Raw genomic sequence first — 20,112 nt, forward strand, 5'->3', positions numbered from 1 at the left:
GTGGGCTCAAGGCCGGAGGCGAACAAAAACACCCTGATAACCACTGTGTTGAGTCTGTTCCTTCCCATTCCATGCAAGGCCACCTGGGTTGGCTGGTAGACTGTTTACTTACCCATTTCACTGCAGGGCAACCTGCATGTGGCGAATAAAGCTTTAATTGATTGATTGATTACTAGTGTTCTTCTCTACTGTAGGTCTAACCATAGCTGCACCGTGCCAACGGCACTGCTGTACGGCACTGCAAATATAACTGAATCCAGTGTATTCCGCAGAGTCAGAGCATGTAGTCATCTGATCGTTTCTGCACTCCAGGCACTGACATTGTTTGTACAGAATTATGAGGATCCAGGAACACATTTACAATGTTTCAGGAAATCCACTTCTACTGCGAGAAAGATTTGCAGTGCTGTTCTGAGAGTTTGTACCAGGACCTATTATACAGTTAAGGTAAAACACTTGAAATACTTTGAATTCAGCATTTTTCAACACTACTTTTATCTATTTAAAAAATGTTATCTGTTTCAGAATGACCAGGAATTAAAAAGAAAAACTGTAAATTAACTATGAAATATGCAGAGGTTAAATTAAATATATTCTGACATCCAATCTCAATTCCAGAGTAAAGGAATTAATTCATGTTATTATGCTGTATAACACACATGCACTATTTAAAGTACAAACCACCCATCGCCAAATCATTCGCTGTTACAAGAAAAGCATTCATTCATGAATCTTGACAGGTACATCACTGTCCTGAATTATTCATAGTACTCTCTTGTGCTGTCTCTTTGTCTTACCTTTCCTCCACCAGGCTGGTACTTGATGTTGTCAATGGAACCAATCTTGGAACGGACGTTCTTTAGATCTGGTGTTGGAGCATTGATGGGTCGGGGGGTGCGGGGAGCACGGGGAACAGCTGGTTTCTTATCCAGGGGAGTCTGCTTGGGCACAGGGGGTTTGGTGATGACCCGACGGCGGTGAGTGGCACTGGATTCTCCATTGGTGGAAGCAGCCGGGGTAGCAGGAGCGGCGGTTGAGGCTGGGCGAGGACGGGCTACAGAGAAACAGAAATTATAATAAGTATAATTTATATATCACTATAATAGTATAATAATTTATATTCTAGTATAATATAGTAAAATTTGTGAAAATGTAAAAGCCTACCACTATGTCATTTACTTTTTATGAAAGTATGCATTGTTTTTCCTTCCTACTGTTGCCAAGTGCTTGCTCACAGGGTTTGTCTGATTGTTGGGGTTTTCTCTCTATTACATTTAATGCTTATACAATAAAATATGTCGCTTAATTATTTAATCTAACATACTTATTACTCTATATTACCCCAGTTCTACCAGTGTTGTGACACTTCTGCCAGTGTTTGAATAAAATCATGGAGGACAAAATTTTCGGGCTGCATCTGAAATTTTGGTGGTAACCTTCTCCCACGTTTGGGCCCAGAATTTTGTGTTACCATGCTGGTCCCTGCTTTGATAAAATACCTCAAAGTGGTCCTGAAGTGGATACAGGGACCTGACTGGTAGAAGAAGTACTGGAAATACCCAAGGAGCTTTTGTAGTCATTGATGTCTGTGAAACTAACTTACAACTGCATGAAAACATGTGTATTGTGTAGTTTGTGTATCCCCCCCCCAAAAAAAAAATTAACCTGTTATTTTAAGTATTTTATGTTTCTTACGTGTAGTCTTGGGTTTCTTGGCCTCACTGGTCTTGCTCTCAGTTTTGTCGTTCTTGTTGGCTGTAAGTGGAAAACAGAAAACAGGTTTTTCGCCATAATTTTTAGGTAGCAATACAAAAAAAATAATGAGGCATTTCCAGCCTCAGGTGGTGCCCCTCTAGCCATTCCAAAAATAGGCTTAAGGTTGTGAGGAGTTAGGGTACTTATTTTAATGCTCCAGAAAGAAGAGGGAAAAAAGGAATATAGAATATATATTAGATTAGATAGAACTTTATTAATCCCTCGGGTGGGTTCCTCTGGGAAATAGGTTAAGTAAAAAGAGTGGAAAGGTGAGCATGAAAGGAGTATATATATATATATATTTATTAGGGGTGCAACGATACTCGTATCGCTATTGAACAGTTCGATACAGTGCTTTCGGTTCGGTACGCATATGTATCGAACAATACAAAATTTGTAATTTATTTTATCAACTTTCCTTCTGACGATGCTGTCTGTGTTGAGAGCTCAGTGGATCTGCGTTCGACTACTCCGCCTAGGCTGCACTGTCGAGTGCTGATCCACTAAGCGCAGCGCAAGCTAGCAAGACAGAAGCTAAGCTCGTTGCAACATGGCAAATTGAACCTCCCCCACCCTCATTCATACGGAGCCCCGCAGGGGACATGGGAGAAAAAAAAATTAAGACGGACTCGCAAAACTATTGCGAGATCTCGCAAAAGTTGAAATCCAACAAAGCTACTTAGTTGTAATATTACTCTTTCTGGGTCACAAAATACACTTTTAAGATATTTTGAGGCGTGAATGTAGTTGTGTAATTGTCAGATACCTGCTCGGTTTACAAGACATCACATATTTGCAAAAGTGCTCTGACGTTTTCGGAGATCTGACACCACTATCTCGAAGCTAACGGGAGGTCGAGACCTACTACAGCTGGGGGGAACACCGCTTTCCCGGCACATCGTGCCTCGACCTCCCGGTTGGCTTCGAGCTGGCGGCCTCCGAAGAATGCAGCTAAAACTTTTGCGAGATCCCGAGTTTGTTTTGCGAGATCTCGCAAAAGTCCGTCTTAATTTTTTTTCTTCTCCCATATCCCCTGCGGAGCTCCGTACATTCAGATCTGGCCTTTGGAACTATTTTGGTCTTCATGTGAAGTATGACCCTGAAGGTAAGCGCGTCATGGACAAAACAGTATGTCGGATGTGCCACACAATGCTCAATTACATGGGTGGGAACTAGTGCATTAGCGCAGTTTGCTCGTTAACGTGTTGACGCTGTCTAGCCCCACGCACTGGGCAATCCGCGGTAGCTCGTTAACGAAGATTTGCCGTGTTGTGGCATTAACGTCATTTCAGATTAACGCTGACAGTACTAGTGGGAACACAACGAATATGACTGCACATTTGCACCAACATCATCCTAGTGCAAAGACAAGTGAAAGCAGACAAAAACAACAAGCACGCATGCTACAAACTTTACCCGAGTTAGCACAGGATTCTCCTTATGGGGACCTGATATGTTTAATATGCTGCTGAGAATATAGCCCAGAAGAAGCGTATAGTATAGCTTTTATTTTGGAAAGAGACATTTCTCTGTAATAAACTCTCTTTTCCAAAGATGAGGGATTTCTCGATCAGATCGATTTATTTTTTTATTATTTTGTTGTTTCAGCAACATTAAATTTAAAAACTGTACTTTTGAGTGAAAATATATATTTATAATTTAAATAAATGACAAATTAAAAAGGCATTAACATTTTTTGTATCAAAAAAATATCGAACCGTGACACCAAAGTATCGAACCGAACCATGAATTTTGTGTATTGTTGCACCCCTAATATATATATATATATATATATATATATATATATATATATATATATATATATATATATATATATATATATATATAACACCCTGTTGAATAGGACACTTCTTTTCACATTAAATTATAGTAATGATCCAATAATATGACAGACAACATTAATGACTAACTTGAGCTGAGACTTCAATATTCAGCATCTCATGAGTTATTTGTTTATTCTCAAGTCTGTGGACACCAAATCGAAGCTATAAAGAGAGTGAAGAATAGACATGTACAATCACTGCTGTTGTCACCTCCTGTCTAGCTGATGTTACAGAAAACTGTTAACCGTACTAACACACGGTAAATTTAGAAGTGCTAAATCACGGCTCTGCCATTCTTACCTTGCTGTAGAGTTGTTTTCTTACTTGTTATTTCCGAAAGACAAGAAAACTTGGATGAACTTGTCACATTTTTTTTGTGTCGTTTGGTTTTGGTTACTTTTGGGATTAGTTTTGATCATTTTAGTTTCTTTTATAGTATTTCAAATATTTATATTTACATGCAATATTTAGGCAAAGTAAAATACATTTAGAATAGATATGATTATACAGACCCGACAACCAAATCAGCTGACTTACAGACTGATCAAATAATCAAAGACTAAAACTAAAAATGTTTTGTCAATATTGTGTTTAATTAAGCTTTGTGAGTGTAGACTATTGTTTATCACTATATTATATGTTTCTATATGATGTAGTTTGAATTTATCACACCTACTTTTAGGTTTTATTGGCAACGATGTGATTATTTAACTGATATGTTCTGCCCATAGATATTTATTTTTCTACAATATTGCAGAGCTGACTGCTTAAAGGCAAAATCAGACAGAAACTCAACAATTTCTGGTGACATGAAGTTTGTTAACTGCATAACATGAGTTTCCAGTAACAGTATGTACAGTTTTTGATAAAGCCACAGTATGTAATACTGCTGTGATGTGACAGAAACATCATGGACTTGGACATAACTGTTGACACTGGGGCAAAAGTCTCAAAGAGTAACGGAGCACTCATGCAGCTAAAATGAAACATAAACCCTACAGCACATAACACCTATTGCTGTGAACTGGGTGACTGAATCATATTGTGTGAGGGTACACACAAAAAGCTCATATCTCCCTTGCTCTGAGAGGTGAGATACTGTTTGTCATGTGCAGACAAAAATACCAGTTGGGCTCTTCAAAAGCCAGCACTTGAATCTGATTAAGTCTAACACATGGTAGCAATTCAGTTAGCCTGTTGATGCAGCCTGGAGCAGCGCCAGTGTGCAATGCAAGTCACTGTTCGAGCTAGAGCAGCGAGTGAAGTTTCCTGTTGCAGAGAATATGTTGAGATACTAATAAAGGTGATCTTATCTTATCTTATCTTATCTTATTTCATATCATGCAAACCGGTACAGTCAGATATGCTGCAGGTGCAGCAAAGGAACTGATGCTGCACTGTATCCTCGTACCTGCAGTCTTGCCTGCAGCAGTTGCAGAGGAGCCATTCTTACTGGCAGTTGTACGGGGAGCGGGCGTGGCCTTTGGCACAGGTGGACGTTTTTCCCCATTTTCTGGAGTCTGAAGAAAAACCAAAGAAGAGATAAACAGCTGTGTTCCTGAATTTTACGTGTATGACTTTGTGTATGACTGCTGTGTGCATAAGGAGTGTTTTCCAGGCTTTTATAGTGCAGCCAAATGCAAGTAGAAAATGAAAGTGACAAGAGAAAAGAGGAGGCTAACGTTTTAACATTGGGAGATTAAAAAGGACATTTGCGACAGATGGTGGCTGATATCTGGAACCACATGGAACAATCAGGGCTTTTAAAATGATAGTAGGCAAAAGATTTGTATGAAAACGCTCTCAATCAGTGGAAGACCTGTGTCATCCAAGCATGGCCAACAAGAGGACATTATTAATAGCATGACCACAGGATTATACAGTATGTTTAATTTCAGAGTCCATAATCCAGGGATCTTCAACTCCAGTCCTCGAGAGCTACTGTCCTGCAGCTTTTAGATGCATCCCTACTCCAACACAGCTGAATCAGGCTGTGTCCCAATTAAGAGACCGCACGCTTTAAGTACGAGCACTACGCGTACTACGTACGGTGCATACTATAAGTACGAGAAGTGCGGAAGAGAGAGGCCTGTGAAATGGGACGGTCTAGCCTTCGTCACGCTGTTCAGGTTGCCTAGCAACCATGATACTAACCACGAGAAACGTCTCATACAGCTTTGTGTGACAGAAATGAAGGAGAAAAATGTTTTTTTGCTCATTCATTTTTGTCATGACATCACTTTGATTAGTTGAGTATCTGAGGCTGAGACCACAGGACTGTAAAACATGACTGTTGTTGGTCTTCATTTCTGTGCTGAACAGTCATTTTAAGATTAGCTAGTAAATAACAATTAGCTAATGTTGTTCATGAGACTAAAATCATCTCACTGTGGTAATGTAAATATAATATGGCCAATATTATATGTATTGTCAGATTAGTATGATATATATATCTATATATATATCTATATATCTATATATATATATATATATATATATATATATATATATATATATATATATATATATATATATATAAAATTTTATATTTCCTATCACCTTAAATCTTCAGTCAAAGACAAGTATCTTTGACAGTGTATATACAGATGTGTTACACATAAGAGACAAATATTGTTCTCTTAATATGTTCGCATTATTACATTTAGCTTGCTTACATATATGTGTAAAAAGAAAATGTACAAGCTGTGATAACTGTTTCTGATAGAATGAAGAGTAGACTGATATATGAAATATTCCTTTATTGGGTGAGAAAATCAGACCATGTCATAACTGCTTTAAGTCATACAGAATAGATATCAGAGCCTTAAACAGGCTGACTTCTGCTAAATGGGTCAAACTGGGCAGAAAGTCTACAAACACATAACATCCTTATAGAAAATGATGTAACACTATAGATCAACTTAGCTCAGAATATATAAAGCATATAAACAATTACAGCAATATGATGCAACAAACACAGCAGTGCTACTGATCCAAAATACTCAAAGCTTCATAGAACTGAAACAAACATTTATTTTAGCTCCATTCTGCTGCTGATACATACTTTAGGTTTCTGAACATTAAACTTGTTGCTGCCTTTCATAGTGTGTAACTTGAAGGCCCTGAGTACTTTCTCCCACACTGAAAACACTGGGATGATAAAATTATTTGAACATTACCTAATAAGACTGATTCAGGACAGACAATTAGTTATGTTAAACTTTCCTAGCAGTCCTTCACAAACAGGGAACAGTCTGTCTATTCTCTCCATCTGTCAGCTGCTGCTGGCTCTTCCTCCTCCTCTTCCTCACACACTGCTGAGTTTGTCCTGGTGGATCATCAGGGGTGCAAAGCCTCACAGATGATGTGCAGCAGTGGGTCCCTCAGTCTGTCCTCACTCTGGACACTTGCAGTTGTCACACATGGAAATCAAATGTGTGATAAGCTGCAGGATTCAAACAAGTGTAACTTATAAACACATGTTCAGACTTTTATTCCACAATCAGAAAGAAAAAGAGAGAGAGTGCAGGACAGACAGACAGGTGACAGTCTCAGGTGTACACACTGCTACAAACAAGAGGATTTAGTGTTTGTGTTATTACGAGCGCTAAACAAGAAGAGTGCCAGATGGTACAGTGGACACACGTGTGACTGCTGTGATTAAAGCATCTTTCTTTCAGCTTAAGGAGTGAACCGTCAGCTCGTTCAAACACACGTTAAAGTCTGTTTGGCTCGACACCACCGAACAGAGGCAGCAATATAACATAGCTAACATTAACAGTGCAGTGAATCCTGCTTGTGCCGTGATATTCAGGACTGCAAACCGAGCAGCATTACCGACTTTCAGCCTGTTGTGTTTGTGGATATATGACTGACTTTAATTATCCATGAAATCATCACATTCTCTGTAAGATTAAGGTCAACTATATGTACATATATATATATATATATATATATATATATATATATATATATATACATATATATATATATATATATATATATATATATATATATATATATATATATATATATCCAGCAGATCCCGGGAACAACATCGGAGATCTCTGTCCAGAAGAGCGCAGTCCTGGGAACAGCTAAGATACTGCGCAGGACCCTCAAGCTCCCAGGCCTCTGGTAGAGGACCCGAGCTTGAAGGATAAACCGCCCGCAGGGGCGTGCTGGGTGTTTTTATATATATATATATATATATATATATATATATATATATATATATATATATATATATATTGAAGTAGAGGCTTTAAAACCAAGTTAACGCTGAAAGTACAAACATCACTAATGTCACATAACTTTGCCGACATGTGGCCAACAGTAATGTTTTAATGTTCTTTGTTATTAAACATTCGCACATAAGTAAGTGACATCATATTCAGTACTTACTTTTGACAGTTCACTCTTCTTCTGCCGTCTGCCGTATTTTTCGGTAAAATTATCCACACCCACCGCTGCGCTATGAATTGTGGGATATATGGGACCACGAAGCGTGCACCGGACTGTCGCTACCATTGACTGTAGCTACCCGATCCATACCGGAAACCCGATCGGTTCCCCGCATGCGCAAATCTTAGGTCACTTCCTCTCTTTGCCAACATTGCGACATTCAATATATTTGAATGATACGGTTAGCGCCCAGTTAGCACCTAGTATTTCTCAACAGCTCTGCCTCCTTTTCGACTACGGGGACATTTAAACAATGGATAATCCGTATACAAACAAATGCATGCTTTTCTCCTCAACACAGAGCGTTCCCCGATTGAACAACAGCGCCGTAAAATAAGAAAAATGGCGCCTAATTAATAATACAGACTTTGTAATATGTCACGTGAAGATTCATCAGCCAGATGAAGTGTTCACTGACAATTGACAGTGATAGCGGACATCATCATCACTATTCCAATCAATCCTCTCCACACAGACAAGCATAAACACACTCGACTATCACTAAATCAAATTTAACACACGTTTTGTAATGACGCTAATTCAGTTTACAATAGGGCTCATTCGCTCGGTCAGCAGGGGGCAGTATCCTCGTACACTGAGGAATAAACTGCCATTAAATGAACAGAAGAAGAAGAAGAAAACATCTGCGCATGCGCGGTACGGATCGGGAGTCCTGATCCGTAACTATCTTTTTATTTTTCGTTTTTGTCTACATTTTATTGAAATGTTTCATTATTGGAAACATTTTAAGAGATTATTATTCTTAACATCTTAACAGATACTCTGACCCATAACTATCGTAAAATGCTTCAACCGGAAGTAGACACCTTTTGCGCATGCTGGGTATCAATCGGGTTTTCGGTACAGATCGGGTAGTGACACGGACCACGCTTGATATTTGGGGAAATCGACGGCGCATTTGGAGTACACTTTGAATTGGGACAGCCGTCGTCGCGTGGCGGTGATGTAATCGCACTCAAAATGCATACTTCAAGCGTGCGGTCTCTGAATTGGGACACAGCCTCAGATGGCTGAATTACCTCTTCAGTGTGCCGTCAAGGTTGGCAAAGGCCTGGTAACAAGCCATTAATCTGACTCAGGTGTGTTGGAACAAGGATAGATCTAAAAGCTGCAGGACAGTAGCTCTCGAGGACTGGAGTTGGAGGCCCCTGCCATAATCTAATGGGCAGTGGTGGTTACATCGATCTTTCATGTATGGGTGAAATATATATTTTAAAATGTGAAATGGCATGTAAGGATCCTATTTTATAACTCTGAAATACATATCTAGATATTAATGTAGACTGAGAGTCATCCAGTCTTTACCAAATAAAGACATAGCTTGCACTGAAGATATACATGTAACCTTGTGTCTTATACTTACCTTGGCAGCCTTAGCAGAGCTAGTTGCTGTTGGCGGCCGCTTGGCAGCAGTAGGTGTAGTTGCCTTGGGTACAGGGCTTTTTTTATTGGCTGAAGCAGTGGTGGGGGAGGGGCGTTTGGCCGAGTTGGCCTCGCCATTTGTGGAGAGAGTGGATGGGCGTGATTTGGCAGAATCTGGTTTGGTGGAACCTGCATTAGGCTGGTGATTATGAAATTAAAGAAGCCAAAATAATAGTAAAAAAAGGAGGACAGCGCAGAAAAGAAAGGAAGAAAAAGAAAGACAGATAGAAAAAGAAAAAGCTGCAGTGAACTCAGCAATGACTGCAATGACAGCGTGATATAGCAGCCCAGCCAGCAACCATAGATAATCATAAAACAGGCCATAAATTATAAAACCGACTAAGCAATTTATAACCAGCTTAGAAAGGTCATGATTACTAAATAATGAAATTACAGGCCTCAAGTGAGATAAAATGAGCAGTAGCCCACAGCTGCATGTAATATGGAAATTCAATGTCAGACACTGGACAGATTCACAAACACGTCAGCTAGCATGCAGTTAGTGGACAGTGAGTTTCATTTGTGTAAGCTTATAATGTAGAAAGTTGTATGAAAACTCTCTGGCCTCGTGGCTTTAACGTAAACAGTTAGCTTAAATGCTACCTACTGGGAACATGTCAGTATGAAAGCGGTTTATTTGCCAGTTGGTCACTAAAGTTCTTTGGGTTTTTGTCTTTACTCCTAAATTTATACTCATTTACTCCAAAGGTGATAGTCTATTATGTATATAATTCTGTTCTGTATGTATACACTTGTTTCATTAACAGTAAAGCAGCTAAAACCGATTAATGAAACAGGTTCAATAGAGGGGAAACAATGAGACAACCTGAGGCAATACAAATGGTTTTACAGGTCAAGATGTTTTTTGTCAAGAACATTTTTTTGTCACTACTAGCCTCAGTGTAACTATTACTAGTATGAGACAATAACTGGACCCTACCAAGGTAGCACAGAGTATCCAACTCCACCAGAATGGCACATCAATACATGCCAGTGCCAGAGGTTTACTGTGTCTAAAGAGCATAGAGGAGATTCCAGGAAACAGGCAGTTACTCTAGGAGAGCTGAAAAGGGTTGGTTCTTAAGCCAACATCAAAACCGGTATTTGATCCTTTGTCTAAGGAGGAATAGGACGAGCACTGCCAGAACTACAAAATGACCCCCAGGAGGCCACAGGTGTGAATGTTTCTGACCAAACAATCAGAAATACACTGGATGGCTCAAGGGCCTGACGTCCTCTAGTGGGCTGTATTACTGTTTGTCCATCCATCTATCCATCTTCTTCCGCTTATCCAGAGCCGGGTCGCAAGGGTAGCAGCCTAAGCAGAGAAGCCCAGACCTCTCTCTCCCCAGCCACCTCCTCCAGCTTGTCCAGGGGAACACCAAGTCCACCAGAGAGATATAATCTCTCAAGCGTGTCCTGGGTCCCAGTGGGTCATACCCAGAACACCTCACCCAGGAGGCATCCTTGTCAGATGCCCGAACCACCTCAACTGGCTCCTTTCGATGTGGAGGAGCAGTGGCTCTACTCTGAGACTCTCCCGGATGGCTGAACTTCTCACCCTATCTCTAAGGGAGAGATATTGCTGTCTGTAATATTCTTCAACATGTTGCTCAACATCAGTTTGGTGGTGGGTCAGTGATGCTCTGGGAAGGCATATCCATGAAGACAGGCACAGACCTCTACAGGCTGGGAAACAGCACCCTGGCAGCCATTAAGTATCTGGATGAAATCCTTGGACCCACTGCTGGTGAAGTGGGTCCTGGGTTCCTCCTGATGGACGACAATGCCAGGTCTCAAGTGGTAAGAGTATGCAAGCAGGAGAATTTATCCTGGAGAATAAAGGATGATTGACCCCAACGCTCACTTAACGTGAATCCAAAAGAACACCTCTGGGACATTAGGTTTCAGTCCCTTCGACACCGCCAGGTTACACCTCAGACTGTCCAGAAGCACAGTGATGCCCTGGTCCTGATCTGGGAGGAGATCCACCAGGATACCATCTCACTGGCAGCATGCACACAAGCACACGGGGGACATGCATACTACTGAGTACCATTTTGAGTTGCAGTGAAATTTCACACACATATATATATATATATATATATATATATATATATATATATATATATATATATATGTGCATATATATATGTGTGTGTGTGTGTGTGTGTGAAATTGCAACTCAAAATGGTTGTAATTGTGTGTGTGTGTGTGTGTGTGTGTGTGTGTGTGTGTGTGTGTGTGTAATGTAGTCCTGTCAATCAGAAAATAAAACAATTATTCCAACTGGCGCACCTCAAACGCTATTCACACCAAGCTTAGGGTTACCACCTATGATGTCATGGGCCTCAGAAGGTAAAATACTGGTGTGACCAAGACTTTAGACAGACACACACAGACCTCCCCTAGCACACACACAAGAGATAAAGGAAATATGTTTCTGTGATTTCTGTGATCAGCTTCTGCAGCATTTGTAAGCAATTGTGTGTCTTGCTCAAGGACACTTCACAGGCTTTCGTTGCAACTGTGGGAGGTCAGACTTGTTATTATCGGGTGACTGCTTTTACCACGATGACTGTGCAGTTTGCGTGCTGGAAATGTGCGTAGATGACACTAATTATTCTCTTTATGCGTGTCTGTATGTGACCCACCTTGCTCTTGCTGTCAGGGCTCGCCAGGGTCTTGCTACCATTCCCTGTGGGAGACTTGGCCGTCCCTTTCACACCCTTCTCCTCCTTCTTCTCATCTTTGTTGGTCTTCTCCGGCTTGTCCACCTTTTCCGCCTTGTTGTTTTTCTCCGCGTTCATCTTCTCTAGCTTTTCCTCGTTTTTGATTATCTTCTCAGACTTCTGGTTCTTGTCTGGGCCGTAGTCCTTCTGCTGTTCTTCCTTCTTGTCAAAGTTGTCAATCTTGTCTGTTTTCCCAGACACGGTGTCAGTCTTCTCCTGCTTGTCTTTGTTGTCAGATTTAACTGCGAAAGAAAGAATGCTGTCATTAGCGTCAGACTATTTTAACAAACCCTGTTGCATAATGAGTAACGGGATGTGACTGGAGACAAAAGAGCCCACATATATAAATTCAAAATTGTAACAAAATTCTAATAAATGTCATCAAATATCAAGATTCTGTTCAACTTACAACATGATTTTGAAAGCTGCTTTGCAGTAAGCAAAAGGGGGATGTACATATTATGTGCAGTCTAGTTCATATTCTCAAAATCTCTATATCTCTAGCTTAAAAACAAAACAAAACAAAAAAAACGCCACTGCACTTTACAGGAAAGGCCAGAGTCATCTTTATTTTCTGAGGCGGCTGAAGTCCTTCAACATCTGTTGGACAATGCTCAGGATTTTCTGTGAGTCTGTTGTGGCCAGAGCTATCCTCTATGCTGTTGCATGCTGGGGCAGCAGGTTGAGGGTCGCAGATGCAAATAAACTGATCCGCAAGGCCAGTAATGTTGTGGGGATGGAGCTGGATTCCCTTAAGGTGGTGTCGGAGAGGCGAATGTTGTCCAAGATAAAGACAATGCAGGATAATACCTCCCACCCACTCCATGACGGGCTGGCTAGTCACAGGAGCACGTTCAGTGACAGACTGAGATTACCAAAAAGCACCACTGAATGACACAGGATATCATTCCTGCCTGTGGCCATCTCCCTGTACAGCTCCTCCATCTAACACACTGTAAACACTGCAATAGTTACATCCTTTTTGCACACACTCTTTTCTACTCAGTAATGTTGCTGTCAACATTCTTGACATTTATTTATAATCACCTCCGTCAATCCTTGATATTTATTATTTAGTGATTTGTATATATTGTTCTATTTCTTAAATTTCTTAAATCTGTAACATATTGTATTGTTAAATAGTCTTGTCTGTTTCTGTTATTGATATTTATACTGGAGCAACTGTAACCCACATAATTTCCTTAGAGATTAATAAAGTATGCTGATTCTGATTCTGATTTAAGATAAGTGCTATCTGAGCAGAAAGCATAAATCCGTTTTAACATTTTACTTTCTACAAGGTTAAATAAAAATCAGCCTCACAAATCAATCATCCAGGCATAATTTAAAACATTCTGTATGTTTTAAACCAGCGGTTCCCAACCTTTTTTGCACCACTGACCGGTTCGTTTATTGTATTTATGGTGGATAAATACAACAAAATAAAACCAGTACTGGTACCAAAAAAAAGATTTATTCATAACACACGGGAAAAGACCCAGAGAAACGGAGTTAACGATAAAAAAAAAAACGATAAAAACCCTGAAAACCATAAACTGAAAATCTCAACTCTCGTGGCCCGGTACCAAATGACTCACAGACGGGTACCGGTCTGTGGCCCGGGCGTTGGGGACCGCTGCTGAAAAAATAAATAAAATAAAAGACAAATGTAGTAATGAGTAAAAGAAACCAAAGCTGACTTATCCACCCATCCCGGATCTTCTCTGAGCTTTTTCTGGCACTAACAATGTGCACTCATTATTTGTTAAATGGCCCTCGTCATATCCGTGTAAGCAAAGGCCATCTGAGGCTATGAAGAAACCATGTCTGTGAAATGATAAAGATTATTCTGTCCTGTGAAATGTGAGAATATACAGTGACATACAAACAGGACCAAGCTTGAGCACAAACTTTAATCCAGTGTGGCACCTAAATGATGACACAGTGCTAATGTTGAAGGTTGTGTTCACCAACAAAACCCATCACATCAAATGATCTTCTGGTTGCAACTGCACTTTTGTTATTTATAGATTTGAATCTCCACATGGAAGGTTTTATGTAGGTCGAGGCAGCAGATGATTCTGGGTCTGGCTGGTAAACAGGACAGCACCATCTATTTTATTGCACTGCCTTATGTAAGAGCTTGCAATGGTGAGGCTGTATCCTCACAATAATCCATGTCAGAGGGGTCAAACCCTATCCAACCCTGAACCCTTTTTAAGAGTCGATCTGTCATCTTTTTTATGAACTAGATGACTTATATCTCTCTTATGATTCATCTATAATTAGATTTTATTTGTCTTTATTTGTATTGTACTGTTACAAAATATCTAAACCGTTTCTTTTAAGAAACACCATCTATCATTAAATGCTTAATAACTACAAAGTGCAGAGTACTCTAACAGATTGGAGAATAAAACTAAAGCAAACACAAAATGAGGTTCCAGCAGGAAGGTTTTAAAGCTGCATTTGCAAGTGAAATTAATAGGTTGTTAGTCTCGATTTAAAGGTCTCGATGGTGATCTTAATAAATTATTCCACAACAGCAGATCTCTACCACCAACTGAGTCCTTAATAATCTGGGAGATACTTAAATAGCTTGCGCCCTGTGATCTGAGTTATGGTGGAACATGGAGACCAAAAAAATGATCTTCAACGACGGTGAAAGGAGGGCTGTGTTATGGGCCCCGTTCTTCCGTATCTGGTTAACATCTCTGAGGATGATATGGCAATCACGGAGTGTATTTTTCTAATACATTTTTGTAATCATTCATCAATAGACTATCTTCAGCACCTCTCCCAAGAGTAAAAATCCTCAAATTAAATGCGGCGTGTTTTTCTCACTACGAGAATGACAGAATGACATCATGAAGAACAAAGAGTACAAAAAACACCTGAAGTTTGGCCTACAGGGATACTTCTACAAAAAATTTCCACATTATTTGAAACTTTAAACATGCCACTGTAATAATACTCGTGTTTACATAAATTCCAGTGTTTTTCAGTGTGTGACATGGTTATGAAGAACCTTTGGCGGTAATAACTGATCCACAGAGGAAAAAGGACAATAAAGTGAAAGAAAGAAAGTAAACAGGGATACATGAGGAGAGCAGAGGGGAATATTTAATGAGGTCGATGGGGTTAAGGACACAGCCGGCGGGGCTGAGGGCTGGGAGCAGAAAACGACAGAGGCCTTTTGTTGCCATGAAGACACATCTTATGTAACTGTGACAGTGGAAAGGCCTGGCTGTGCTGTACCCTAATGCCTCCCCCCCTCTTGCCCCCTGTTTACTGTGCGATAACTGCTCTTCCTCCTTTCAACCGATGGCAGCTTGCTGCTGCTGTGCTTTCTCCAACAATCAAGCAGCATCTACAGCTGCCATGAAAAAAGATCCATTTTCTTATGCTGCTCTTAACTGGAGCTGCAAACTAGCCTGCAGTAGAGATCAAATCAGGCACAAGCAGTAATGAGCACGGAAAGTTGCCACATGGATGGCTCACGTGTGCCGGTAAGGTGCCACAGTATGTTCAGCATTCAGTGCTACTGTCCTATTTATCCTGCTGCTTCTCTCTTTTTACTGGTTGTCTGCCCCAGTGATTTATTTTGTGGTGGTTTATCAAACTGTAAATGAAGTCACTTCCTGCCCTGGAAGGTTAAGCTAATGTTAATGCAAACTCATAACTTGCTGCAGTGGCTTCTTAAAGAGGCCTTCTTTGTTAAATTAATTTTAATGGCCTTGATGGCCGAGATTTATTGCAGAGCTTTGTCTGATTTTGGTGAAAATAAGTCAATATTATCCATTTCATTCAAATAGCAGCAAACAAACTAAAAGGAGAATTTGATGACAGAAGAAATGAGGCATCCTGACGTCTTCAGCTGCAGTGAACAGCAAAGGTCCATAAAATGTGTCTCTTATTCCAAACAATATTACTCAGCGTCTTTTTTAGTCTTTCGATAAAGGCAGAAATCAACACTGAGTGTTATAGAAACTTCTCACAGACAGTGAAATCCAGCCAGTGCAAAAGAATACTGAGTTGGCAGCACACTTCATTAACACGTTCCAGTTTGATCAATTAGATCAAAATCAGTGGAGCAGAGGCACACATACTGTCCTTTTCATGCCACACATTCCTTTTCTGTGGTGCCTGCGTTTAGCCACAATAGAACTTTACTAGTGATAGTTCAGCAATACGAAGCACAAGATTCAGCGACAAGCTTTCTGTGGCTTTAAATAACCTTCTTAAATCCTTCTTCATACAAGCCTAGAGACTGGTTTGTGATATCCTGGTAACCAAAGTGTGTAGTCCACAACCAGGTGGCAAGTGGTTGTGGGAGGTATAGCATGTGCAACCACACTGGCTTACTTAAAACAAATGCTGGTCACACAGCTGGTGACCAGCACAAGGAGGAGGTGCCAGGCTGTGGCTGCATAATGTTCTTCCACGTGCTACTGAGGCCCCCCTCGTTAAATGAATCAATTGTTGCCAATACATCCTCTTTCTTCAAACTTCAATCATCCAATTAAGTAAACGAAACAATGGCACTGGCAGACAAGCTTGAGTTTTTCATGGGTGCGACCCAAATACTCAACTCTGGTCCTCAACCCATAAAAAGGGGAAACAAACAGGCTTTTCAATGATATAAAATTTAGTGCCTGAAGCATTGTTGCAAGAAATAAACACAAATGTCCTCATTTTTTCGCCTCTATAGACTATGGGCTTCTATGGACAAAACAGATTTCCCCAGAAAAAGTTGATCTGCCTCGCAATTGAAGCCCCAGTCTTCACATGTGAAAAATACATCCGGACACTCATCAACCAATGCGCAAGATCATATCTGTTAGACAGTCATCAAATGAGATGAAACCCAATGATGAAGAAAACCCATTCCCCCTCACTGAATTGTCTTATTACATCTCAAACTAGAGAAGGAGATGACAATTAAAAGAGGCTTAACCTTAGAAATAATGAAAATGAATTACATCCAGAATAAATTTGAATCCCCTTGGAGGAAAATATCCTTTGGCCAGACAGCCTTCACAGTAGGATTAGCCTTGTTTTCGATCCAGCTACTCTTACAAATATATTATTGCCATCGCTATCTTGTCTTTGTAGGTAGTCTTGACTGTATGTAACCTTGCTAAACAGCAAGCTTGGTCTGCTGTCATTGGTGTTGCCATTTGTCTTTTATTTCTCTAGTGAACAGAGGTTGCCCGAGGGTCACTGACCAGTCTCTATGCCTGTGTGACTGAGACCTATTGAACGTTTACCTTTAACTGTTCAGCTGAGTTTACTAGTTATATGTTACTTGAATTATTCCTTAGTGAATGTGAAAAAGGTGGTATATATATATATATATATATATATATATATATATATATATATATATATATATATATATATATATATATACACATATATATATATATATATATATATATAGCCATAGCAGCTGGATTGATTGGTAATTTTTGATTGATTGGTAATTTATTTCAACATGTGAACAATATACAAGTACATTTAGAAAAGAAATAAGAGAGAAAAAAAATACTATACAAATTACATACAAAAAAACATTCTGATTAATTTACATGTTGAAAGGGAGTGGGAAGAAGTATACACTTATTTAATCCCACCCCTGTCCCATAAATTATCAGTGAATATTTAGTCAGCTTCCTTACTGATATAATTTGTAATAAAAATAGTGAACAGATTTCTGATATACTATATACTATAATATCACATCATGAATTTTTTGTTTGTTTGTTTTTAAATAGAGACATTCACTTAATTTAAATATTTTCCTTTTCTTTATAGATCGAGAAGATCATATTTTTATAACTCTTTTTGAACAGTTTTATGTTTGGACATTGCTTTAATTCCATATTCAGTTTGTTCCATAGTTTCACTCCTTGAACAGAAACACAAAAGCCTTTTCTTGTAGTACGTATCTTCATTGTTTTGAAGTTACAAAAACCCCTTAAATTATAACTTCCTTCTTTCAAAAAAAACATACTCTGAATATTACCTGGCAGTTCTTTATTTTTTGCTTTGAATAGAATTCGTGCTGTTTGGAATTTCACTATATCGTCAATTTTCAATATTTCAGACTGCAAAAATAGTGAGTTTGTATGTTCCCTATAACCTGCATTGTGGATGATTCGAATTGCTTTCTTTTGAAGAGTAAAAAGTGAATGTAATGTGGTTTTATAGTTATTGCCCCAGACCTCTGCACAATAGCTTAAGTATGGTGAAACCAGTGAACAGTAGAGAATATGAAGTGATGTTCTGTCGAATACCTGTTTTGCCTTGTTTAGTACTGCAATGCTTCGTGATACTTTGGAATGAATATATCTTACGTGAGCTCTCCAGTTAAGTTTTTCATCTATTATTACCCCCAGAAATTTATTTTCACTGACTCTTTCAATATCAACACCATAGCGTAGTGGTTAAACTACACGCCTTAGGAACAGAGGATCGCAAGTTCGATTCCTGCCTGGGGCGTCTGTATCCAGTAAGGGTCCTAAGGCTAGACCCCCTATGCTAAGCGAGCCTACCGCAAAAACTAGTAGCTCAGTGTTCCAACATTCGAAAGAAGGGACTGCTCTCACAGCTAGAGATTGACGAGGTACAACACAAATGCTACGGCAAGGAGGAGTCAGGATGCCAGGTCAGGGGGGCGATATCATCACCCCCACCCGAGATTGGGTACATAGCCCCAAGTACGATAGGAGAAGGATCGTTGAGTGCGAGAGGAACTGACCTGAAAAATAGGATCATGGCCAAGCTTGAAACCTGGATCCCCCGTAGCCGGTTACCAAGATTACGTGAAGTACCCTCAGAAGGTCTGCTAGATGATGTTAATGCAGCACTATGGGCAATACCTACAACCACGATTACCGACACTAACAAGCTGATCTACAATACGGCAGCAGTGATCAGTGAGATGCTTGGCTACAAGTTGAACAGCCACAAGGGGCAGTACCCTCCATGGAGAAGGAGGCTAGAGGGCAAGATCAAAGTAGCACGGAGGGAGGTTAGCCAACTAACGGAGTTGCAGAAAGGTGCGACAAATAAGGTGCCTAAGAAATACAGCAAGCTGTCCATACCTGAGGCCTTGGAAACTGCCAAGCAGAGACTCACAGCCTTGGCCAGCCGCTTGAGGAGGTACACCAGAGAGATAGAAGGCAGGAGAATAAACCAGCTGTTCTCCACAGAACCAGCAAAGGTGTACTCTCAGTGGCAAGGGAACAATAAGAGGACAGCACCACCAAGGCTGGAGACGGAGCAATACTGGAAGAGCATATGGGAGAAGGATGCAACCCATAACGGCAATGCTCAGTGGCTAGAGGATCTGAGGGCAGACCACAGCGACCTCCCTGAACAGGGTCCAGTAACCATCACAGTGGCAGATATCCAAGAAAGGGTCTCCAGTATGAAGAGTTGGACAGCACCAGGGCCCGACATGGTTCACGCCTACTGGCTGAAGAAGCTGACTGCACTCCACGAGCGTCTGGCAGCACAAGTGAACCAGCTGCTAGTTAACGAGAGACACCCGGAATGGCTAACTGAAGGCCGGACGGTCCTGATCCCCAAGGACCCCAAGAAGGGACCGGTCCCCTCCAACTACCGACCAATAACCTGCCTCAGTACTACATGGAAGCTCCTGTCAGGCATCATATCGGCTAAGATGAACAGGCACATGGGTCAATACATGAGCGGGACACAGAAAGGAATTGGCAAGAATACCAGAGGCGCAAAACACCAGCTACTGGTAGACAGAACAATCAGCCGAGACTGCAAGACCAGACTGACCAACCTGTGCACTGCCTGGATTGATTACAAGAAGGCCTATGACTCAATGCCCCACAGCT

General features: G+C 40.4%; 1 protein-coding gene across 1 annotated transcript in view; it reads right to left on the reverse strand.

The window, feature by feature from the left end:
• Positions 1-20,112, reverse strand: part of map4l (microtubule associated protein 4 like) — a 132,439-nt gene that overhangs the window by 22,387 nt on the left and 89,940 nt on the right. Inside the window, exons 7-11 of the mRNA XM_004565066.3 lie at positions 12,161-12,480; positions 9,448-9,645; positions 5,011-5,119; positions 1,696-1,755; positions 798-1,054 (exon numbers count right to left, since the gene is read on the reverse strand). Coding sequence (XP_004565123.3) covers positions 798-1,054; positions 1,696-1,755; positions 5,011-5,119; positions 9,448-9,645; positions 12,161-12,480 — 944 coding nt within the window. The remainder of the gene's footprint in view (positions 1-797; positions 1,055-1,695; positions 1,756-5,010; positions 5,120-9,447; positions 9,646-12,160; positions 12,481-20,112) is intronic.

Source organism: Maylandia zebra, linkage group LG18, assembly GCF_041146795.1.
Source record: "Maylandia zebra isolate NMK-2024a linkage group LG18, Mzebra_GT3a, whole genome shotgun sequence".
Classification (NCBI taxonomy): Eukaryota; Metazoa; Chordata; class Actinopteri; order Cichliformes; family Cichlidae; genus Maylandia; species Maylandia zebra.